General features: G+C 40.6%; 1 protein-coding gene across 5 annotated transcripts in view; it reads left to right on the plus strand.

The window, feature by feature from the left end:
• The window catches only part of robo3 (roundabout, axon guidance receptor, homolog 3 (Drosophila)), a 217,562-nt gene that overhangs the window by 165,600 nt on the left and 25,950 nt on the right, over positions 1–26,012 (plus strand). For all 5 annotated transcript variants that reach the window (XM_033644045.2, XM_033644077.2, XM_033644061.2 and 2 more), the window contains 3 exons: positions 7,853–7,977; positions 12,945–13,116; positions 17,583–17,788. In XM_033644045.2, coding sequence (XP_033499936.1) covers positions 7,853–7,977; positions 12,945–13,116; positions 17,583–17,788 — 503 coding nt within the window. The remainder of the gene's footprint in view (positions 1–7,852; positions 7,978–12,944; positions 13,117–17,582; positions 17,789–26,012) is intronic.

A 26,012-nucleotide genomic window follows, 5' to 3' on the forward strand; every position in this document is an offset into this window, starting at 1 on the left:
GTGTGTCACTTAATGGATTCTTTTTTTTCTCAAGTAACTTCAAATAAGAACATTTTATATATGAATTTAAAAAGACTGGTTCATTATTAAACATTGTTATTGTCATTGTCTGCTTTGGCCTTTTCCCCTCTCTTGCCTTGACATACTTGACATAAAATCCTCTTATGTTAAAATATTTAATCACCGGCAGCCTTGATTGAATATTTGGGCATAATGTACATTTGAACATAGTGAGTGTTAAAAGCAAGTAGCAGCTGATAATAGAGTAACAGCAGGGTGATTTATCAGCTGCCACAAGGGTGCTGGCTTACATTCTCCTCAGTGAAGTATGTTTATGAACTATGCTAATTGAAAAATGTGAAGTTGCTGTGTTTGATAGAGAAACTTCTCTTGACTTTGTTGCCTCTACATCAAAAAACCTTCATATTTACATATTTATACTTTCTTTTAAACCTCCGTCCCACGTGTGGCCTTTAGTGTCGGTGTTTGAAGTGATGAGGCCGTCAGAGGAACACCTCATGGTGTGTGTGTGTGCGTGTGTGTGTGTGTGTGTGTGTGTGTGTGTGTGTGTGAGAAACAGATAAAGAGACAGAGAGAGCGCGAGTGAGAGAGTTGTCAGTTATGAGTTGCTGTCATCACTGGTGGCCTGGCTGTCACGGCTTAAATGGGACCTGTTATCCTCACTTTTACGTTCATATTTGTATTTTGGGTTACTACTAGAACATGTGTACATGCTTTGATGTTCACAAAACACTTTTTCTGCCTCATACTGTCTGTGCTGAAACACCTGTTCTCACCTTTTGACTGAGACTGTCTTTTAGCACTCTCTGTAAGCCACCATCTTGAAAAAGCCCTGTCTGCTCTGATTGGTCAGCTTTTTCAGGTCTTCAGTACTATATCTGTAATCTCTACATCTCTGCATTGTCTTTGTAGCCAGGGTAATGACTTGAGAAAAGTAAAGTACTGAACATCTGACACTGTAACATTATAGTATATATATGATAGAACATTAGAAAACTTATAACAAGTTCCCCTTTAAAGCTACAGATGGTAAGTCTCATAAAAAACACAGCTACTTTTTTTCACATTTGTTGAAACTGGGTCCGCACCATTAGCACGCCGAGTAGGCAGAGTCTGCACACCATTCAAAAGTTATTGGAGGCAGCAGATTTCAACAGTAAGAGTGGCGTATACATCACCACAACCACATGGCCTCTATAAACACAAACAAGTCAAAGGAGATTGATAAGACAGAGAACTAATGAATGGCACACAGGATTACATAAAATCATGTTGTGAACATTACCATCCATGCAGGCAATTATTTGTCAACAAGGAAAGCTACTGTAGCTTTTGCCCTGAAGGTCGACATTGTTGTATGTTTTGTCAGCTGACAATTACATGGTTACTGCCACTGGCTGACAGATTACACTCCATTCTAACAGCTTTCCCAGCCCTCGCCATTACATGTTATGCAGTGCATTGATGCACTGAAATGGAGTGGACCCACTGTCACTATATTCACACAGTACTAAATAATGCTAAATTATAATAATTATATTATTATTCTAAAAATCCCCTACCTGCTCTATTGCCTTGAAACATTCCTAATAGCCTTACGGCATGTGAACAAAAACAGCCAATCAGAGCCCAGGAGTCTCTAAATCAGCTGTCAATCATTTAAATCACTTCTCAAAAACTGTGATCAATCTTTCAGACAAGGCAGTGCACAGTTTGTGACCTGGGTGCCATGTTAGCTGAACTTCAGTACCAAGCACTGCCCACCAGCCAGACAAACATTCTCATTTTACAGCTAAACAGTCTCTAAAATGTGTTTCTGAAAACATTTCAAGTGAAAAATAGGCAATGTTGTTATTTATATTTGATCAGCAGTGCCTCATTTGACAGTTTAACCGCAGTTTCCAAACACTGATTGACATGATTGGCAGCTGCCTTAGAGACTCCTCGGCTCTGACTAGTTGTTGCTGACTGCACTGCAGTCTGCTTCTAGCAAAAGCCATTAAAGGCATTGGGGGGAGGAGGGACATGATTATGTGGTTCGTGTATTTATTTAGGAATAAAGTGACAATTTCAGCAAATATGACAAAGCTATTTTCATAAATGTTGCCAACTGTACCGTTAATACAGTCAATACCCCCTTTTACACGGCCTGTTCAAAGCGGGACTGTCCCGTCGTTATGCCATCTTGCTGTGCTGTATATAAGGTACAATCAATCAATCAATCAATCAATTTTATTTATAAAGCCCAATATCACAAATCACAATTTGCCTCACAGGGCTTTACAGCATACGACATCCCTCTGTCCTTATGACCCTCGCAGCGGATAAGGAAAAACTCCCCAAAAAAACCCCTTTAACGGGGAAAAAAAACGGTAGAAACCTCAGGAAGAGCAACTGAGGAGGGATCCCTCTTCCAGGACGGACAGACGTGCAATAGATGTCGTACAGAACAGATCAGCATAATAAATTAACAGTAATCCGCATGACACAATGAGACAGAGAGAGAGAGAGACAGAGAGAGAGATGCAGGTAATAACAGTAGCTTACAACAACATTATTGAAAGTAATAATATTATAGTTATAGTTCTGGCTACTGTGGTACAATATGTTGAAAGTATGTATTAATATCTGGCAGTATACATGTGTGACAATAGTCATATGTGTATAATAACAGTAGAAGTATGACTAATGACTAATGATGGCAGCAGCAGCAGGAGGCATCTGGCAGGACCACGGCAGCAGCACAACCACACACGTCACGCTGTCCAGGCACCGCTGCGATATGAGTTAATCTGAGAGACAGTGGAGCACAAAGGCTCCAGAGAAGAAGCCGAGTTAGTGACATCCAGAATGGCCGAGTTAGCAAGATGCAGTAATAGAATACGAGAGAGAGAGAGAGAGAAGGAGAGAAGGTGCCCGGTGTATTATGGGGGGGTCCTCCAGCAGACTAGGCCTAAGTCAGCCTAACTAGGGGCTGGTACAGGGCAAGCCTGAGCCAGCCCTAACTATAAGTTTTATCAAAGAGGAAAGTCTTAAGTCTAGTCTTAAATGTGGAGACGGTGTCTGCCTCCCGGACCGTAACAGGAAGATGATTCCACAGGAGAGGAGCCTGATAGCTGAAGGCTCTAGCTCCTGATCTACTTTTGGAGACTTTAGGGACCACGAGTAACCCTGCGTTCTCAGAGCGCAGTGTTCTGGTGGGATAATATGGCACTATGAGCTCACTAAGATATGATGGAGCTTGACCATTTAGAGCTTTATAAGTTAACAGTAGGATTTTAAATTCAATTCTGGATTTTACAGGGAGCCAGTGCAGAGAAGCTAAAACAGGAGAAATATGATCACGTTTCTTAGTTCCTGTTAGTACACGTGCTGCTGCATTCTGAATTAGCTGGAGAGTTTTTAAGGACTTACTAGAGCTACCTGATAATAGAGAGTTACAGTAATCCAGCCTAGAGGTAACAAAAGCGTGGACCAATTTTTCTGCATCTTTTCGGGTCAGGATAGGCCTAATTTTCGCAATATTACGCAGATGAAAAAATGCAGTCCGTGAGGTTTGTTTTAAATGAGAATTAAAAGACAAATCTTGATCAAATATTACTCCGAGGTTTCTTACGGTAGTGCTAGAGGCCAGAGCAATGCCATCTAGAGAAACTATGTCATCAGATAAAGAGTCTCTGAGTTGTTTGGGGCCAAGAACAATAACTTCAGTTTTGTCTGAATTTAACATCAGGAAATTGGTGCTCATCCAAGTTTTTATGTCTTTAAGGCAGTTATGGAGTTTAGTTAATTGATTACTTTCTTCTGGCTTCATCGATAAATACAACTGAGTATCATCCGCATAACAATGAAAATTTATAGAGTGATTTCTAATGATGTTACCTAAAGGAAGCATATATAGAGTAAATAGGATTGGTCCGAGCACAGAACCTTGCGGAACTCCAAAACAAACTTTGGTACGTAAGGATGATTCATTATGAACATCAACAAACTGAAAACGATCAGATAAATAAGATTTAAACCAGCTTAGTGCAGAACCTTTTAGGCCAATTAAATGATCCAGTCTCTGCAGTAGAATTTGATGGTCAATTGTGTCAAACGCCGCACTAAGATCTAATAAAACAAGTACAGAGACAAGTCCTTTGTCTCAAGCAATCAGAAGGTCATTTGTAATTTTAACTAGTGCTGTCTCAGTGCTATGATGCACTCTAAATCCTGACTGAAATTCCTCAAATAAATTATTATCATGGAGAAAATCACACAGCTGGTCTGCGACTACTTTCTCAAGGATCTTTGACATAAAGGGAAGATTAGATATTGGTCTATAGTTGGCTAACACCTCTGGATCCAGGGTGGGCTTTTTTAGTAGAGGTTTAATTACAGCTACCTTAAAAGACTGTGGTACATAGCCTGTTAATAAGGATATATTGATCATATCTAATATATGAGTGTTAACTAAAGGAAAGACCTCCTTAAGTAGCCTAGTTGGGATGGGGTCTAAGAGACACGTTGATGATTTAGATGAAGAAATCACTGCTGTCAATTCTTGAAGAGAAATTGGGGAGAAGCAATCTAAATATATATTAGGTCTTACAGCTGTGTTTGAGGTTAGATAGGTACTATCTGAGGACAGGAGGTCATGAATTTTGCCTCTAATAGTTAGAATTTTGTCATTAAAAAAGCTCATAAAATCATTACTGCTAAGGGCTAAAGGAATACAAGGCTCAATAGAGCTTTGACTCTCAGTCAGCCTGGCTACAGTGCTGAAAAGAAACCTGGGGTTGTTCTTGTTTTCTTCTATTAATGCTGAGTAATAGTTTGCTCTGGCATTGCGGAGGCCCCTCTTATAAGTTTTGAGACTGTCTGTCCAGATTAAACGAGATTCTTCCAGTTTGGTCAATCGCCAATTCCTTTCAAATTTTCGCGATATTTGTTTTAACTTACGGGTTTGAGAGTTATACCAAGGAGCGAACTTTCTTTGCTTTTTTAACTTCTTTTTAAGAGGAGCTACAGAGTCAAGTGTTGTTCGCAGCGAGCCTACGGCACTATCGACAAAATGATCAAAGTCGGTACAGGAAACCTCTGTTACTGAGGGACTTGGTATTGAATTTAACGACGGAGTAATCTTTTCCTTAAATTTTGCGACAGCACTATCTGATAAACATCTAGTATAGTAACTGTTGCTGAGTGGCGTGTAATCGGGTAAAAAGAAATCAAAAGTAATCAGATAATGATCCGATAGCGAGGGATTCTGTGGAAAGACTTTTAGGTTATCAATTTCAATTCCATACGTCAGAACTAGATCGAGGGTATGGTTAAAACAATGAGTGGGTTCATGTACACCCTGATTGAAGCCAATGGAGTCTAATAATGAGATAAACGCGGTAGCCAGGGAGTCATTATCAACGTCGACATGAATGTTAAAATCACCTACAATAATAACTTTATCTGATTTAAGAACTAAACTGGATAAAAACTCTGAGAATTCAGATACAAATTCAGAATACGGGCCAGGAGCACAGTACACTATAACAAATAAAAGTGGCTGCGAGGTTTTCCAGGTCGGATGTAAAAGACTAAGAACGAGGCTTTCAAATGAATTATAATCTAGTTTAGGTTTAGGGCTGATTAACAGACTAGAGTTAAAAATGGCTGCAACTCCCCCTCCTCGGCTGCTGCCTCGAGGAATGTGGGTATTATTATGACTGGGAGGAGTGGATTCATTGAGACTGACATATTCATCTTGACACAGCCAGGTTTCTGTGAGACTGAGTAAATCAATATGATTATCTGATATTAATTCGTTTACTAACACTGCTTTAGACGATAGAGACCTGATATTTAACAGTCCGCATTTAATTCTCCTGTTTTGTCTTTCTGTCACAGAAGAGGTTTTAATTTTTATGAGGTTGTTATGCACAACTCCTCTTTGTTTAATTTTAGATTTAAATAATTTAGGTGGTCGGGGGACAGACACCGTTTGTATAAAACTATGAAAACTATGGCTGGGTAACTGAACTAGAAGCTCAGAGAGGCGTATAGGACTGCGTCTCCGAGTCCTGGTCTCAACTCTGGGTTGTCAGAGATTTGATTTACTAATAAAGTTTGCCAGGTTCCTAGAAATGAGAGCAGCTCCATCCAAAGTGGGATGAATGCCGTCTCTCCTAATAAGACCAGGTTTTCCCCAGAAAGTTTGCCAATTATTAACGAAACCCACATCGTTTGCTGGACACCACCTGGACAGCCAGCGATTAAATGATGACATGCGGCTAAACATGTCATCACTGGTCAGATTTGGGAGGGGTCCAGAGAAAACTACGGAGTCCGACATCGTTTTTGCATATTCACACACCGAGGCAATATTAATTTTAGTGACCTCCGATTGGCGTAACCGGGTGTCATTGCCGCCGACGTGAATAACAATCTTACTGAATCTACGTTTAGCTTTAGCCAGCAGTTTTAAATTTGACTCAATGTCGCCCGCTCTGGCCCCAGGGATACATTTGACTATGGCCGCTGGTGTTGCTAACTTCACGTTCCTCAGAATAGAGCTGCCAATAACTAGAGTTTTATCCTCAGCGGGTGTGTCGCTGAGTGGAGAAAAGCGATTGGAAACGTGAACAGGCTGGTGGTGAGCCGTGGGCTTCGGCTTGGAGCTGCGCCTCTCACGAACAGTTACCCAGCCTCCCGGCTGCACGGGAGTTGCCGGAGGACAGTTAGCAGATGCTAAGGCTATGCTATGTGGCTCCGCACCGGCTACAGGGGGCTGGCTAACTACCGCAGCTACTGAATGGTTTTCCATGGTGTGGAGCCGCGCTTCTAATTCACTAAGCCTCGCCTCCAACGCAGCAAATAAGCTACACTTATTACAATTACCACTGTCGCTAAAGGAGGCAGAGGCATAACTGAACATTTGGCACACCGAGCAAGAAAGAGCAGAAGGAGAAGCCATCGCTAACTGTAAAGCTAATGTAGCTACCAAGGCTAGTAACGTGCAAACAACAGCTAAGAGATTAGCGAGAAAGTCGTAGAAAGGAGGAGAGCTATAAGTGCTTAAACAGAACCACTGTGGGTTAAGACTTGAAGTAGACGTTAAAGCAACTGAAGTGTCACAGAAACACCGGAAATGACACAACTCGCTTACCGCAATACGTCAGCATCAGCAATACGTCAGCAATCGCAGAATGGGAGACAGAGTGGTCTCGCCTTGAAGCTGCCACAGGAGGTAGTAACAGCACTGCAACAGTGTCTGTATAAACAGGACAATGGGCAGGACAGGTATGACATTTTGACAATGTGTTGCGCGTGCAACCCACCGTGGGAGATTTAAAAAGTAGCTGTTAGCAGCTAGCTCAAGAAGTAGAAGAGCAACCATAAATGTCTGGAAATTGGGAAAACAATTAGATTTGGGAGCTCCTTACCTATTGAGCAGAGGACGAGATCAGCTGCCATATAACAGAGAGGGTAAATGATTGTTATTGCCATGTTATGCCATTGTTATGTTTATAAAGTGCTGCTGCTGTTTTGTGTCATACAAGAGGCTGACACTGCTGTGTTACATGTCACGCATGTCACGCTTTGTTTGATTGGTGATCCAGTCTGTAATCACACGCTGGAGTGGAATGTTGCTGCTGTCATTTGGTTCTGTGTAAAAATGCATAGGAGGTGTAAAGAAGGGACTTTGTAGCGCCCTTATAGTGTGATCTCTGTGTAAAAAGGCTAATGCCACTGCTGGCATATTCTCACTGTATTAAGCCCCTTCAACATACACACAAAGACTTAAATTCTGTTGTGCTCTGATTACGATTTCTATCCATTCTCTGTGTTGCAGTGCCCCCTCAGATAGTAGTTCGGCCACGGGACCAGATCACAGCTCCGGGTCGCACCGTCACCTTCCTCTGTGGCACCAAAGGAAATCCTCCGCCAGCTGTCTTTTGGCAAAAAGAAGGCAGTCAGGTAAGACACTTCTTGTGACTTGTATTAAAGTCAGCTTTGGAACTGACACAGCTTCTGCCCTCTGAGGCATCCATCAAGGTCTCATGGTCAATTTGCGACTGACAGTTGGTGTATTGGAGCAAGCAGTTTGAGTGGCAGGGTGGCCTGGTGGTTAACACGGCTTCCACTGGTGATAGGAGGTTCTGTACTATCACATAAATAGGAGTTAGAATAGTGAAGCCATGGGGACTGAGGAAATTTTACAAATGGGCACATCACAGGAATATACTGCATATAGCCATATATATTGTTCAACTTTTAATAGATTAGATGGTGGTTGTCAGCTGTTCCAGTTGTGTTTTTCAAAGTTTAGTTAAGGTAATATCGGGGCTCTGATACGTCTTCACCTACTGACATGGTGCATGAAGAAGGGAGTCATAGAAGCATCAAAGCTCAAGCAACACTATAGTGTAGAACACCTTTATTATTTAAGTGTTTGAACCCCAACACAAAAAATACATCCAACGTTAGACACAACCCTTTCCTCGCGGCCAGTACAGAAATTTGATTGGTCTAAAACCACATGATCATATACTAAACTCCTTCATGATTCACCAGTTGGCTTCTGTGTTTATCATTGTTCTTATGTCATTGCTTTATGTTCCTTTCATATTTATTCTATTTAGATGTGTTTGGTTGGAAATACCTGTACCATTTAGATCATCAAAGCTTTAAGTTGGTAATATTAATACATGTAAAAATCGTAGATATGTTACATACTGTATTGTCAGGAATGTGATTTTCCTTACTGGCAGTTTTACAGACTGACTTCGAACAAAAAAAATACAGTTTCTATTTATAAACACTGTTTTGAGGTCTTATTTCTCACATTGGACTGAAGTCAACCAGCTCAAAGAGAAATATTTCCAAGAGCTCTCTTTCAGTATTATCATAATGCCAATATTCACTATGTTTATAAACAGCTTACCATGCAGAGATATTCTTTTTCAGTGTTGGGAAATGCTACTCTGTTTATCAGTCTGTTTTGATGTGAGTTGTTGAGTGTTGGAGATGTCGGCCATTGTTATTTCTGCCTTCTCTCCAGTATAATGGAGCTAGAAGGCACTCAGCTTGTGGTGCTCAAAGCGCCCAAAAAAACATTTGAAAGACTCAACAGCAGTGTCTCTTTCATGTCTCAATCGTGATCCGGTTACTCAAGACAATCTACAGACCTTGTTGTAATGGACAAGAGGCTTGTGACAGCGTGAGATGTAAACATAAATGGCATCCTCCTCGGCTGAGCTGTAATATTAGTTAGCTCAGTGGTGCTAGGTGAGCTAGCAGTAGATGCATGCTTTCTTTCGCACAGTGATGCGGTTGGCGGGTGTAGTTCGGAAGAAAGTAAATACATCTGTGAAAATAGTGTGTGTGTGTGACATTCTTCTAGATATGATATGTGACATGCTTCATACATCACATGCGTCATGAAAAACATGGGCTCCAGTGCCTGGTTTGAAAGCAGTTTTTCCAAATGAAGTTTGCTTTGGAAATGATTCTAAGCCTGGGGTGCACTGTACCAAAATACAGCTCAAAACAAGTTCAGATCCATCTTGAAAGTTTATCCGCAGGGATGTGTTGTGTTTCCTGTTCAGTTTAGTTTGAAGGAAACAAGCACAGCTCAAAATCTGCTTCCACTAAAATAGATAAAGGGGGTGTTCAGGTCGGGCGGCACGGTGGTGTGGTGGTTAGCACTGTCGCCTCACAGCAAGAGGGTTCCCGGTTCGATCCCGGGTGTGGGAGCCCTTCTGTGCGGAGTTTGCATGTTCTCCCCGTGTCAGCGTGGGTTCTCTCCAGGCACTCCGGCTTCCTCCCACAGTCCAAAGCCATGCAGATTGGGGACTAGGTTAATTGATAACTCTAAATTGATGTGTAGGTGTAGGTGTGAACTTGAGCATGAATGGCTGTCTGTCTCTATGTGTCAGCCCTGCGATAGTCTGGCGACCTGTCCAGGATGTACCCTGCCTCTCGCCCGATGTCAGCTGGGATAGGCTCCAGCCCCGCAACCCTCAAGAGGATGAAGTGATTAGAAGATGGATGGATGGTGTTCAGGTCAACATTAACAGCACAGCATGAGAAAGCACATCCCTCTTATTTATTTCTATGGGACCACTGCATCATCACAATGGGAGTGCTGACTCAAGCACTCAAGTGAAAAGAAACAAAAAGCAGGATTTGTCCAGCAATAATTCTAAAACCAAGCTTCAACTTTTGCTACAAAGTAATGTAATGTATATAACTGTTTTAGCTAATTTCACCCACTTTTAATAATTCAATCAAATCCCCATATTTACCCAAACAAAAAAGAGCCCTACAGAAAACTTCTTATGATGTTATGATGCTGGTTCAAGCTAGTTTCTCCACATGCCAATCTGACACACATACTTGAGAGAAAGAGAGCCTGCATCTCTTCTTACTGTCATGTTCTTGACTATCATCCTTCGCTTGTATCACTCTGTGTTGTAGTTTAGTGCCGGGGTGACTCATACACACACACACCCACACACACTCGCACAACCACGCATTTATACACACCTCATTTTCCCATCATCCACACAGGCTATTATTCACCAAAGCGTGAGTCTGCACAGGCTTGTGTGTGTGTGTGTGTGTGTGTGTACGTGCATAAGTATGAGTGTGAGAAAGGCAAGTGTATGATAAGCATTGCAGCCTGTTGGAATGCACTGAAAGGCCTGATGAGAGAGCGTGGGTGCCTGCAGCATGGCTCCCAGGTACAGATTAGAGGGGGAAGATTTAGATTGGAGGAGGCCTGCAGAATGTGTGTGTGGGAGAGGGAGAACAAGAGTGGAGGAGAGAGATAAAGAGGAGAAAGCATGGAGAAAGAGGGGGAGGAGAGGAAGTATGTGGGTAGCATGTTGGGAATGTTGGCTGCCTTTTAGTGAAATACCCAGGGAATATAGTCATTTTCATACTAACAAATGAAAAAGGGGAAAGTGGAGAAGATCAGGGATAAAAATTGGGGAGACAATACTTTTGGTGACATTCTTCTGTAACAGCTGAGTCTCTGCGTTATGTAGAAGTAAGTAAAGAAAAGAGTAACAGGCACAACACACCAATTGTTATTTTTGATTTCTTAATGCAGAGTGCACACTGATAACCAAGACCGATTATTATTTTTTAGCGAAAATAATTTTTTCAATGTTGTGTTATATACAGTAGATCCTTTGCAGCCCTTGTCTTTTAATGGAAAAAACACTCAGTAGGTTTACATACCAGTGTTGATTTTGACAGGTATTTTATATTTAGTCTTAGTCTTGAGACGGAAATGCTTTTTAGTTTTAGTCACATTCTAGTCATTTTATCCTTCATAGTTTCAGTCTACTGTAGTTTTAGTAGACGGAAGTTCAAAATGTTTTAGTTCCATTTTAGTCAACTTTTAGTCATTATGTTTTCATTATATTTTATTTAATCTTTAAAAATAATCTAGTTAGGCTAATTCATGTATCAGAAACTAGAATCAAGGTGACAGGTTGTATAAAATTTATATTGAGATATTTTTTCCCACAACTACAAACTTTTCTGCACATTAACAAGCTGTCATTTCTTCAGCAGTTTTTGACAGGTTTTATTGGTGATTTACAAGCACACACTTACTGATCATCATTTGAAAAGTTCAACATCTCTCTGTTTACGCTCTCAAAAACTTTGACACCACAAAAAAATAATCTGAGACAACTAGGATTTGTACCCAGGTTCACTGTAAACGCTGACTCATCAATCTCACTGTTAGAAGCAGAGAAACAATTAAAGCCTGCTTAAAAGGGTGCTTGCTCCGCTGCCATTCAGCGGCTAACAAGCGGAGCCAAAAGCCACCGCTGCAACTAACAAACTACACAAATCCATTCAACAGCTCCACCATCCACAGTCAGACACACATGGCTGATTATTTACTGCTGAATTACAGCTTACAGCTGGCATCAATGGCCATTAATTGGACGACAGTTCTTGTCCCAGTACAGGCACAGGAGGGAAATGAATTGGACCTTTTTCCGGTTGACCTATTACGTCACACAACTTAGCTACAGTTAGTTAGTGGCAAACTGGTACCATGGTGGACAGTTTATAGCTCTGTACATTTTGTCCGTCCAAAAATGCACAGCTCTGGATGTAGATTTCGGCATGATGTTACAGGCTTCTTCTTCTGTTACTTATTTAATGCTATTCAACTTCAAGGTCAAAGCCCGGGGTGGAAACTATGGAGCATGTGCGGGGCGTCTAGACCAGTTTGGGTCCAATTGACTGTATACATGCAGGAGGAATTTGACTTCCAATCACATCTTGGTGTGTTAGTCCGACTTGGAGAAATTCAAGTAAAAGTCTGGTTTCAGTCGGACTAGCCCAAGTAAATGATTTTCTCTAATGTCATATAAACATGCATCTGGTCATCCTCTCTGCTGCTTATGCTCCATTATTTCCCCAACATCCTATCTCTTTTCCCTGCCCTTGATTATGCTTTTTTTTCCATTTTGTGTACTTATTGTGCCTTTCTTAGTTTGAGGACATACAGAGTCATATGCAGTTTCAAGGTCTGCCATTTGAATGACAGGCCATAGTTCATTTGTTCATGGTCTATTGCTGCTCCTACAAGTTTTGTCTGGCTAACAAAAGCTCTTATCCTTGAACATTCAAGAGCCACATTTATGAGTTAATTCTGTGTATGGCTGCAAAATTCAAATTCTTAATAAAGCTGTAAGTGGAACAGCTTCAGTCTGGCATTGAGTTTTGTAAAGAAGCTTGAGGGTTCTGTTCTTTCAATATCATCTTACTCAGTAAAAGCACAAGAAATGAATGCCCCAAGTTCACATAAATCAGTGATGAATAACAGACTTAATTGTGAGGTATAGAGTGAGTCACTGATCAGGAGGAAACCAAATGAAGAGACTAATCTGCATAATGTTTGTCTTCTCCAGATCTTGCTGTTCCCCATCCAGGAGCCATCACAGTCAGGTCGTTTCTCTGTGTCACTGAGTGGTGAGCTGACCATCGCCAATGTCCAAGTCGAAGACTCCGGCTATTACATTTGCCAGGCTATCAGTGTGGCCGGCAGCATCCTCACTAAAGCCCTGCTGGAGGTGGAAAGTGGTGAGTGTAGACAGACAGAGTGTGGCATTACAGTAACCTGATTACACAAAATAAAGAGTGACTGCAAGAGAAATAAACAGCGATCACATTAAAGATTCAATTAGCTACAATATTTATGGAGAGTAAGAACATACTTCACTGCGTTTATGTTTTCTCTCTGTTTGTGGTCTGTCTTTACCTGGAGTCAATGTCACTTGGCTTTTGGCGTCCACTGTTAAATTTCAAACAGCTGTTAAAAATTTGCTCAAGATCTGAATGCAGGTTGGTTCAAATGCGAAGTGCCTCACAGAGACCGAGAGTGTCTTTTTATTTAGAAGTGTCTAGACCAAGACTGCAGTTACTTCTTGACACCATAAGTCTGCCCTTGTCTTTCTGTCAATCAGCTGCACTGCCAAAATGACCTTGCAAGTAATTTTCTTATAGACCCTGTCTGAAAATTGCCAACAAATGTGCATCTTTAAACTGTATCGAATTATACAATATGGCCTCTATTAGGCAGATTGTTAGGGGCCGGGCTGCTAATCGCCTCCTCCTCCTCCACACTCCTCCATATTTTTCTCCTGTACCTCCTCCTCCTCCTTCTACTTCTTCTTCTTCTTTTCTGCACCTTCTTTTTCTTTTCATCCTCCTCCTCCTCCTTCTTCTGCTGCCTCTACTTCTTCCTTTTCTCCTCCTCTTCTTCTTTCCTGTTTTGTCTTTTTCTGCTATCCCTCCTCCCCCTCCTCCGCCTCCTCCTCCTTCTTTCGCTGCCTCTTCTTCTCCTTCGAGCTAATAGTCCTGATGGTGCCACCGCAGCAAACATCTGAAGTCATTACACCTCCTATGTCCTTTCATATTTTTTGCTCTTTTGACACCAAACTTAATATCAGATTTTTAAAATATCAAAAGCACACAGTTTCCACACAGTCCACAGTGCATCAAATTGTTTTCACTAGTTAACATTGTTAATAGCTACTGCAGATTCTAGCTACACAAATGTCCAGTGTTCTTCTTCTTCTTTGAAAAAAAGATGTCATGATAGAAGTGTGGTAAATGTCAGAATTATATCTTAAAACTGAATTTTTGACAAATATTTGAATTCTATCCTCATGTAAACTATTGCAGTCGATGAAAATTAGAGCATCTTCAGGCATCAGTTTATCACTTCAGGAGCAATCATTTTTTTGTAAAAACAAATTAGAGACACATGATTTCTAAGATATTTTAAGAGGTTTTTTATAGTTTATGTCTGGGCAGTTCTACTGACGGACCCTCCTGTGCTCTCATTTATATTTCTCCTTTTCCTTTTTCATCTTTCTGCTTTTCCTGCTCCTTTTTCCTCCTCAGACTGCTCAGCAGTCATAATTTTTTATTGGTCTTAAGAAGACAGCACTGAACTAAATGACACATTGATACTGACACTTTTTGGTATTTGTGTGGGAGAAATATTTCTGTTAAAACTTAAATCAATAAAAAATAACATTAGCATTTGCTGCTGCAATGTAGGTACCCTCAGCTGGCAGCATTTCTTTCAAGTGTCAAACTCTGCTGTAAACTGGATGAAGTCAGAGACAAATAAGACTTTGAAAAGGCACTATGCATGTGTTTGATGTTGAAAAAAATACGTTCCTTATCTAAGCATCAACACCAAATCTTTGGTACTTTTTAAGTGTAACATTTTCAGCTTCATATTTGATCAATAATTTCTTACAGTCTGTTGATTTAACCTCCATCTCCTCCTCATATATGCACTGATATAAACCCAGAAACTCTTCAAACCTGTCTCAAATTAAAATATTCTTCCCTTAAATGAGCCTGATGTAATCAAAACAGACAACTGGTGATAGTTGTATGCAAATAACCCCGCTGCAACATATGCTCCCTCCCTGCATCCCCATTCAGGGACTAAACAGGGATTTTGTTCAGCTCTGTCTACACCAACTCCTGTATTGACTTATCACACTTTCAGTTAGCTTCAGTTAGCTGATGCTTTCCACAGCACTGAATACTGATGAGCGTATACTCCACGTCTGCAGGCAAATGGCAAACGGTAGATTGAGTGAAACGTTCTATTTTTGCTCAGTCATTGCGTGGCCAGGGCTTTGTGAGCCCCAGTTGCCATCGCAGGAAGGAAAAGAAAGGAAAAGTTTGAGTTAGAGTCTTCTTTCCACAGGCAGTTATGAATGTGCAGGAATTCACTTTACTTGTCCAAACTGAGTATAACTCTGCGAGTTGGCAACGCTTACATCACTGTGTTTACGTTTAAGATTCAACTTACAGACATAGACATGAAGCACAGCCTTATATGTTCATGAGTTTCTTTGTGATGACTGTAAAGGCTGCAGGCGCGCAAGGGTCAAGTGAAAGCAGGCTTCCTCTATAGGAGATTTATTCAGTGGCTATGTCTAGATGATTTGCAAGATGTAATTGTAGCTGTATGGAAAATAGGGATGTGCATGTGAATAAAAGTGTCCATTCCAGTTTTTATCCCCTTGATGTGAAGCCCAGTTGTGCAGCTAACAAAGCATGCAACATATATTCATTTATTTTTTACATTTTCTCAAGCTAATAAAAGAACTCATAAAATTTTCTTACAGTCAACTTAATAACAACCCAGCTAAGCTGAGTGAAAATACACCCTCAGTGTTTTGCCACGGATTAGCATTAGCATTAATCTGTCTGGTACCAAAATGTGTGTATTGTGTTGTATCCTGGCACACACACACTCACTGCAGTCCCATGTCGAAGTATCAGATACAACTTGAAGATAGATAGATATTTAAGTGGTTAATAACCAGGTAATTAAGGTATTGAAGCCATTAATAGCTTATTAACTACACATGATAGACATAGACTGTATAAAGAAATGGATGTAGCCAACATAATATCACCCATTGTCTTGTGGACTCCCGTTTTGTAGCCTGGAGTTTGGTATGCTGGCCGTCACCATCTTGGATTTTTGGAGCCAAAAGTTACCATATTTGGACAAAAGGATGGAAATAACCCTGTCGCTAGCCGCTAACTTAGTTAGCACGGTGCATTTACATTTGCTATGCATCCAGTCTGTGGGCTCACAAAAATTAGGCTGCACATGGATGTCTGCCTCGGGGTCTGTGCATATCCTTGCAGACATTGGTGGATGATGAAATTTTACATTTTGCGGACCAAAGCAAACACTCAAGGACACAAGGATGCAGAAGCTATGAATTGGCCCGTAGAGGGTGTTTTTTTTTTATTACAACCAAATGCTGACATTTTTAGGCGATCAAAATGTTAAAATGAACTTTCATGAACTGAAAACACACTGAAACAGCAACAGCTAACTTATGGCGAGGAGTGTACTCTGTGAATCTGGGGTTACGCCATTATCACGTGCTTAACTAGTGTTGTCACCATGGTAGGAACTTGTCAATGGAAAGCACCCAACCTGTCACTCAAAGCAGCCACGCCTTTCATTATGCATAACTTTAAGCCTTAGTATACATTAACACTGCTGAGTTACATAAATTTTATCCAAGTACAGTTGTCATGGATGTTGAAATTAGCTATAGTCACTGAAACCATTTTTTTAAAGTAGTAAGTAAACATTTATATTTCCGCTGTAAAGTTGGGCATTTTAACACGAGAGTCTATGGGGATTAACTCGCTCCTGAAGGCAGCGTCAAGTGGCCATTAGAGGAACTGCAGTTTTTGGCACTTCTTTTGGCTTCAGTATTCACCCCAGGAGGTTGCTGTGGTGATAGGGAGTACATATTTTGGTTTCTGGTCATGATTGTACCCCACAAACACACGGATGACTCAGTTGTCCACCAAGACTATATTCCAAATAATTTATGTTTACTCAAAGGTGTAAATTTTGTTGAAAATGCACTTTCAAGTATAATATTAAATACTGTATTCATGGAGGCGCTGTTCAATTGTCTGTCACGAGATCCATCACTCTGACTGAAGGTAAAAGTATCAACATATTCCTGACGGAGATAAATCTGTGTCATCAATTTGCATGCTAAACTGGGTTAGGACCAGAGAGAGGTGGAGTTGAGAGCTTCTGGGAGTGGATGCCCTCTTATAGTGACATCTTACAACTCACTTGGCAGGGCAGGCTGGGATTTTACAAGCAAACATTAAGATTTGTAACCCAAAAAGCAAACTGTTGACTTCCTGTGTCTTTCCCTGTAAATATGGTCTCCAGGACAATGATAACAAAATTTACAAATTACCAGTTATGAAAATGCCCAAAACACATCAAACATATTAACCAGGTCTGATTGTTGAACATGTAATGGATTTAAATGTAAGAGTGAGATGTAATATTTCCATTTAGCTCATGATTAAAATTTAGTTCCTGAAGTGTTTAGTGGACTGGAAAGGAAACCAAAAGGATCATAAGATTTAAGTAAAAAAAGATAATCTGAATTCTCTGAGGACAAGAGGGGATTTCAGTTATGGCCTTGTATCTCAAACCACTTAATTCTCTGTCCCAACAGCACCTTCGGACCGCGTCCCTCCCATCATCCGCCAGGGACCAGCCAATTCCACTTTAGCTCCTGGTTCCACCACTCAGTTGCACTGCCACATCATGGGCAACCCCATCCCCAGCATCCAATGGGAGAAAGACGGACAGAGGATCCTGGGAAATGATGGTCGAATCAGCTTGATGGAAAATGGCACCTTCCAAATCACCAACCTCCAGGTATTTGATTTCCACATAAACAAATGAACTGCAGACACAGATTATGAACAGGAAATGGAAAACTTTTAATTTGTCATTTTGCCTTTAAATTCACAGCTTTCTGTGATGACCTTCAACTAATTTTAATTCATTGTATATTTATCACTGCTTCTCATTCCATCACACCACAGTGTACTCATTAAAATGTATTCACAGTCTTCATGTATTACTATTTGCACATCAAACATGACGCCGTTCACACGAGATAAAGATATTCCACATGATAAAACACCAGTTTTAATTACAGGGAAAGAAGGAAGCACTTAAACAGAGGACATTTTTACCGTTGACTCAAATGATGAGTTTTTATGAGAGTAGGAGAGGCGGGGAATGTAGCAAAACCACATCTGTGAGGCGTGATCATCATGATAATCAGCGTACGAGGCCATTAGCAGTCGTTAGCATCGTCTTACTTCGTGCTAATGAAATCCATTCTGCCCAGAATTCCCTCCAGGGTATGAAGCAGCACCTGAGGTCACCGCAGCCTCTGTGAGACTCGAGGAGGCTCACACATTAATTGATTGTGGGTTCTTAATGATTAACGATCGCTGAGACTTGTAATTAAATCCTCAATACATCACTGTGTGTGAGGAGTGGATGAATGAGAGAGGGAGATAGAGATGGAGGAGCACACGGTAGAGTGAGAGGAGAGGATAGACGGAGACATACTCAGAGGGAGTCAGAAGCCTAAAGTACATTTTTATGCTGCATTCATGTCATGTAGGAATAAAAGAGAGTGACTTGACAGCTAAGAGCACAAACTTGGAAGTGCTCATGCTTTGGAACCCATTTGAAGTTGTCACACTCTGCGTTGAAGTTCTCTGTAGACTTTGGCTCCGTTTGATCAGACTCTACACAGTGAGGAGACATGCCCTCAGTGATGGTGGTGTTTTTGATTTTATTGTTTTACAGCAGACATAACAACACATGGTATTTATGGCTTTGGATTTCAGAGGTGAGATCACAAAATTACTTGTAGAAATCATTTGTTTGTTTAGTTGTTTAGTTTCTGTCTTGTCATTGATGTCGGGGGTTGGACACTAGAGTCCATCACTAAAACAAAGAATCAAGTCCCACAGTTACACTAACACTACAGTTGCATTGCATTTCAGATAGTCAAGACAAGTCATGAACTGTTTCTCTCCATTTACCTTAGGCTGTATTGATGGTAGAAAACACAACTATGGCTTTGTTTCTACCAAGCAATCCGCTTCAGTTCAGTTTAGTTCGTTGTGCATTAGAAGAGTTATTTTTGTGTTTCCATTGTAAAAATTTGGCCATGTTACCTACAGAACCATTTCATTCCGTCCTGTTTTTGTGCTACCTCTCTGTTGAGGTACCTAATATACTGATCCAATACTAAAAGGTGAAGCTAGTAACGCTGTAGTCTGTTGATTGGTCAAGCAAAATTCATCATTCTTGCTTACCAAAAACTCAAATAAACCCCAAACCTGCTATTTTTAAATATCCCATCGATTGTGGCAGAGACTCTTAACATTCCAACTTGTTCTTTTATGTTGTGAAAATGTCAGCGTGCCACCCCATTCCATTGGGTGTCTGGCTGTCTGTGAGGCATCACCATTGTCTACCCCTCGCTCCTCCACAGCTCCGTCCAAATATGATCTCCTCTGGCCTCAAAAATCCAAGATTTCGACAGCCATACTGCCAAACAATAGGGTTAAAATAAGGAGTCCACGAACCAATAGGTAAAGTAAGATGTGTGGTAGCTACATCCATTGTTTTTACAGACTGTGCTTCTGGCAGCAGAGTCTTTTGTTCCAGCTGCACCAGAGAAGTCTGGCCTGTGACCCAGCAAAGCATCCGGGCATTCAAACCATTTGTTGGTCAGCCCATCTGAGCAGCTTCTGTTGTTATGGATTGTAATTTCCTAAATGATACTGATTTTTTTTATGTAGCTTTTCTCAGCACTGTTTCACAGTGTGACATATGTTAAGCTCAACTTGCAGAAGATTTTCGCGACACCTTGTCATTTCAGGTCAACATTTCCAACTCCCACTTGATTTCATCTTTGGCATAATTGCTTAATAAGGTCTTGGCTTCATTGTGGGTTCATCTTTCGTGGGCTTTCTTCTGTACCTCTATATTGATGTGTCGATGTTGATGCATAAATAACAACAAAAATAGGTAAAAATAGATGATATGTAATGTCACTGTGGCTACGTCCATTATTTTTTTTACAGACTGTGGTCATAAACCAAATTTTTCTGACTTATTCTAAAAAGATGAATGTTTCTGTTTTTGTCTTGAAAGATAATCTTGGTTTATCACAACTTGGATCTTACTTTTATAGTTTTTTTTATCAGTTATAATAATGTGCACACTGAGTGAATTGTTGACATCTGGCAACATTGCTTAAAAGCAGTCTAATGGGTGAAAAAACAGGGACAGTCAGACAACCAGACAGACTTGAAACATGGTGACAGCAACTGGTGCCAAAGCTACAAATGTAGAAATAAACTGAAAATTTATTTTAAACTAGGAGACCTAATGTACTATGGTATTAACGCCTGAAATCGTAAATGTAGACACTTATTTTCATATGAGTTTACTGATTATCTAATGATATCAGTCAGTCTGGCAGGTGTCGTGACAAATCGATAATAATGAAATGTTCCAAAATGTTCCCAAATTCTCGTAAGTGAAAATCTTTCATTTTCCCCAAGATACTTTAACATTTAACATATTTATTAATCTCTAAATGTTAGTTCTGCTATGAATGAACCCCAAAGTTAAAATCAAAAGAGAGTGTAAAACACAAACTTTTATCATTGAGCACAATCTCACTCTGAGAAAAAAACAAAATCAGCATTGATAAAACACATGTAACCCTGAAATAATCAGTATAAATAAGTCAATTTCATCAGGGCCCCTGGAGGGGGACAGATGGTCTGTTTGTTCCTCGTACCTTGGCAGTGAGGAGATGCCATTACCCTGGGACCTCTGCCAGACACACACCACCACGGTCCCTCACCGCTGCCAAGACGTCCCGGACAGACGGGAAGTGTGTCTGTGTCTGTGTGTGGTGCTGGTGGGGGGGTTAAAAGAGGTTTGTGCTGCCATCCTGCTAAATGGTTGATGTGGGCATGGGGTGGGGGCTGTGTACGGGTATGGCAAAGTAAAAACAAGAAGGGAGTGGGACAGTTGGGAAACAGAGGAACCCAAACAAAGCCTGAGGAGTGTGAGAAAGACTACATGGACAAGTGAAAACAGATTACTGGGAGTAATCAGGTTAAAGCAGGAAATCGAGTTCATGTGTTTTTAAATCCCAGTGTACACGTGTTATAGACTGTAATTACATTTCCCTTCTGCACCCTCCTAAAAAAAGGTCTGATATCATTATCAGCCTTCTGTCTGCTCTTGTGCAGCAGGCTGATACCCATGCTAACTGGGTAGTTAGCAGGTGGTGGACAAAGATGGAAAAAAAAGCTCAGATCACTGTTTGATTGGCAGATCATTTCAGGGAAGTGCAGTGAAGAAATATCCCAAATTTCAAGATAAAATCAAACTATGATAAATAAATGATAGTCCCTCTTAAGTGTAGAGCTCCTCTCTCCTGCCTCCCTCCCTCCTCTTCTCCTCTTTTTTTCTCGCCTAATCCATTTTTTCAGCAATCTGTTTCGCACAGCGCCCAGAGCTGCCTGCCTTGATTAATAGTCAGGTGTCCTGGCTGTTTACCCCACCCGCCCTCCGTGCCGATTCCCCATCCACCGATCAAACGCCACCATCTGGGGACTCGCTTTTTACCCCCTCAGACAGCCAAACCATCAGCTGGCCTACAGGTCAACTCAAGGTCAGGGCCTATAGAAAGAGAGGAGGAGCAGCGAGGGATGTTGTATAGGATGGAGAGTCACCTGTCCTGGGTCCTGCCGGACGCTCTGACAAGCCACTTAGGCTTGAGTAATTCTTCTGTCAGCTTTACTGATGAGACGGCCCAGACGTGTACGTGTACGTGCACACCACTCAGCTAGGCATTAGTCATGATAGGCTCTGCCTGGCACATCCCCTGCATAATGTATAAGGTTTTCAATTGGAGTAATATGGGCTGTGTTCACAGAATAAGTGAATAAGGGAAGGCTGATTGTGTTTGCGGTGGATTGGGTCTGCATGTAAATTGATGAACTACAGAGGACTGAAACCTCTTGCAGCAAAACAGATGAAAAACTAATTAAAATTCCCCAACACTCCCACACACATACCTGTACACACACACACACACACACACACACACACACACACAGTGCAACAGGAGAACAATTTAGAGAGCTAGCAGCCCTCCCAGGTGCACTTAACATTAAAATACAGTTGGTCCTTTGCTCTCACAATGTGACTGTAGATGGAGCCCAATTCATAATTTATCTAGTTTTACAGCTGCTCTCTGGAGTTTATATTGTAAACAAACGTGTTTTTTGTTTCTCACCAGAACACAGTGTAGTCCCTAAGACGTTGGCAAATTGTTGAACGCATTTCATACCTCATAAAACCTTTGCAAAGCCTTTATCTGTGAATGTTTGGAAACTCGCATTGTTCACGTCTTGCCGTCTTTTTCGTCTTTACTGCCTCTTTTACTCGTGCACTGCTGCTATCTTGTTTGGTGCATTAAGGCCACCAGTAGTTGACATGCACAACTGCCCTTTGCACTCAACATGAATTTGCAGTCACAGACTTGTGGCATGAATGTGCGTCCTTGTGCGAGAGCTGGTCAATAATACAAGGGCACCTCCATTTAAACAATGCTACAGCACCACTTATGGTCAAAAATTCTCTATTTACATTTACATTTATGACTTAAAGGTGAAACCTGTACATTAAAAGTAATTTAAGAAATTTTAGTCAGTGAGACAGTCAGTTTCTCACCCAAACACTCTTTGAGGCTAACCAAACATGTTAAATCTGTTTCCTCTCAATCAATCATATTTTTTCACTTAGCAAAAAAAAGAAAAGAATCAGTCAGTCAAAGGAGTATATCACATAAGACAATGCTTGTGCATTGCTTCATTTCTTGGTTGGCATCAGACTAAAAACAGTCCTGCTTTGAACAAAAATGCAAGGGGATTTGGTGGTGGCGTTTTGTGTTGGATAACAGTTAGGTGATGAAATAATAATCCAGCTGGAGCAATAGATGAGTTTTAAACAGCTGTTTGTATCTTTTAATTTTATCCCTCTGTTGCAATGTCCATGAGGCAAACAGTTGAAATGAAGCATTCATTTTAAGTAATGTAGAAGGAATGAACACCTGCACATATTTGATGGACAACTTTGCATTGCATTGCACCAAAATACACATGGGCCTGGATCAACTTTCTTGTGGGTCAACCCAGCCTTTTTTGCCAGAACATTCTCTGTCGGCACACATTTGAATAGTTAAGGATGGACCAATTTTTTTTTTACAGTATCAGTTTATTGAAGTTGATGCATGTAAACATATTGAACGTTTTGAGTTTTGATACTTTCTTAAAATATGGTGTCAGTGTCTTCTTGACACTGTTATAGTACATGCACGTTTGACAGCGAGGGCTACCCAGCCCCACAAAAAATATCCTAAATACATCACCAGTCATCATGTATATGTTTACATATTTACAGATAAAATATTCATTTTAATGTTCTGATTCAGCATACCACTTGTATGTAGGCAGGCCATGTAAGGTCAGTACAGGGGACCAGAAATATCACTGGCAAACTGCCGTTCTTTGAATCTGCAAGTAGCAGACATCCTGGTTACCTTTGTGCCCTCGTGCTGCATTCATGTGGTGTCGGAATACTAAGAAAAATATGTACCTAATCATATTTCATGGCTCACCTGATCTGTTCCCTTTGCTCTTTGTTATCAAAGTGTTGTTTAAACACTCTGAGCAGTAGGGGTGTGCCATATATCTCATTCACGATTATACCGTGAATGTCTAATTTTTAATAGAGCATGAAAAATTTATATCAGGATTCTCGCAGTATTTCGACTTGTAGACATAATGATGTCATACTGTTATGCACGGCAACAACAAGCATGGCTGAAAGCGAAATTATTAGTGACTCTGCGGTGGTTCCAAAATGAGGAGCAGCTTCAGTAGTGTGTAATAAACTGTGGCATCCTGAATGTTTTATCAACAGCCCTGGACTTCTAAGACTCTTTTAGTGACTTACCGCTCAGAGGGAACTCATTCAGCAGCTCCTCTGGCAGCAGCACAGCATCTCCCTCTCCTCTTTTGCCATTGTAAATGAGAGTTGGTGATTTTGTCATAAACCTTTGGTAATGCTAACAAATGTGATGTTCACAGCTTGACAAAAAACTACATACATGTGAATGCGCAATAGTCATGGTAACATAACAGCCTGTCAAGGGTTACAGCATGATGATTAGAAGATACATGGCAGGGCATATAGGTCCAGGTTGAAAAAAAACAACTCATTCATTTAGGATTTTGCTAAAAGAGAAGGAAATCACCTGTTGATTTACATAAATAGATCCAAGGGTACATTTTTTTTTTTTTTTTTTGTATTTGGAAACTCATTTTTGTTTAAATTTTACTGAATATTTGAAGGCAAACTGTTAGGTTGACATATAAATTTTGTTACAATTCTGTATTCTTGAATCATTTTTCTTGTTTTTTTCTTTTTTGATAATTTGTCATATCATTAAGAATATCCTTGTTGCAAAAATAACATGAGATATCGTGATATTATTATAGGGCCATAGTGCCCACTCCTACTGAGCAATAAAATACAGCACATCGTCTTTTTGTCCATGTTGATTCCACATTACAATTTAAAAGCTCATGCACACCTAAGTCAGAAGAATGACCTTCCAAGGAGCACATGAATGCACCATTGGCCTTGGCTGTTGGAGGTCTAGACTTGACAGGCATTCAGTTGCTTCTTGTTCACTCCTTGGAGCAGGTAGCCTGAGCGCTCCCCTGCAAGAACACCGAGTGGGAAAAGTCTGGGCTTGATGAGCACTCAGATGTTTGACTGGCTAACCAGTACACACTGGACACTAAAAAGAATTGTTCAAAAAGATTGGTTTGTTCAGTTTTGCCCATCATAATTTTAAAATGAATGAGGGGGGCTATGTTTTTTCACACAGTGCTGTTGTCTTTCTGAACCCGCCCAATAAAATATTGCTTCATGGTAGTCCTAGTTGTCAAAAAGCCGCAGGGTAGCTTTAAATAAGACGCCAACCTATTCAACATGCCATCGAAAGATTGCCTGCATTTATTCAATCCAGAACAGGGTAAGCACTACAGTTTTTTTCACATCTGTCTTGGCAATTGGACTGCTTGATAATCTTCTGATGTCCTTTGTCTTCCAACGCCCATTTATAGTTACACAACATCCTAAATTGTGGATAAACTGAAACTGAAAATGAAAGAGAGTGAAAAGACAGAAACAAAGAAAGACAAAAAGAATGATGTGGAGCTGTGGAGCAACAGAAACATGTTCAGAGGCACTGCTCCTGTTAGCTGTTACTACCTCACTGTCACATTCCCCAGTGTAGAGACCCCCAACATCTCCCTCTGTTGTAAGCAATTTCACAGACCGTCTAGCTTTTGGCTTGCCTCCCCAAAAATTTGATAGCCAGCATTCACACTCACACACACACATGCACACACACGCGCACACACACACACACACACACACACACACACGTACCTCTTAATTACATCTGCTCCTAGCCTGTCCAGAATGCTAAGTAGTGGCTGTTGAGTATAAAGACTGGTGCCTCAGAAATTTCTAGACCTCTAGCTGGTCATTAAAATTCTGTCCTTTGATCCTTCCTTTAACTCTCCTCCTGTGCCGTGTAGGAATCAGACAGGGAACATAAAAGCCACCAGCTTGACTTCAAATAGGTCCACTGAGAATATATCATTTATTTAAAAAAAATTAAATAACCACAATTGACAAAATGTCTAAAGTAAAATCAGTTAATTAAAGCAGATGTTAAGGCATGTCTAATGAGAATGCAAATATTCATATGCAGTTAACGATAATTGATGCCCAAGAGAGGCTGTTTTTTAATATAAAAGAAGATTCAGATAAACATGCCCAATTTGTCAGCTGAATGATGTAGTTTGCTTAAAAATATTGGCTGAAATTTGATTACATTTAAATATTATCACAGTGTCACTGATGTATAGATAAAGATATGTCAGAATTATTCACAGCCATGATG

Source organism: Epinephelus lanceolatus, chromosome 11 (genome assembly GCF_041903045.1).
Source record: "Epinephelus lanceolatus isolate andai-2023 chromosome 11, ASM4190304v1, whole genome shotgun sequence".
Lineage (NCBI taxonomy): Eukaryota > Metazoa > Chordata > Actinopteri > Perciformes > Serranidae > Epinephelus > Epinephelus lanceolatus.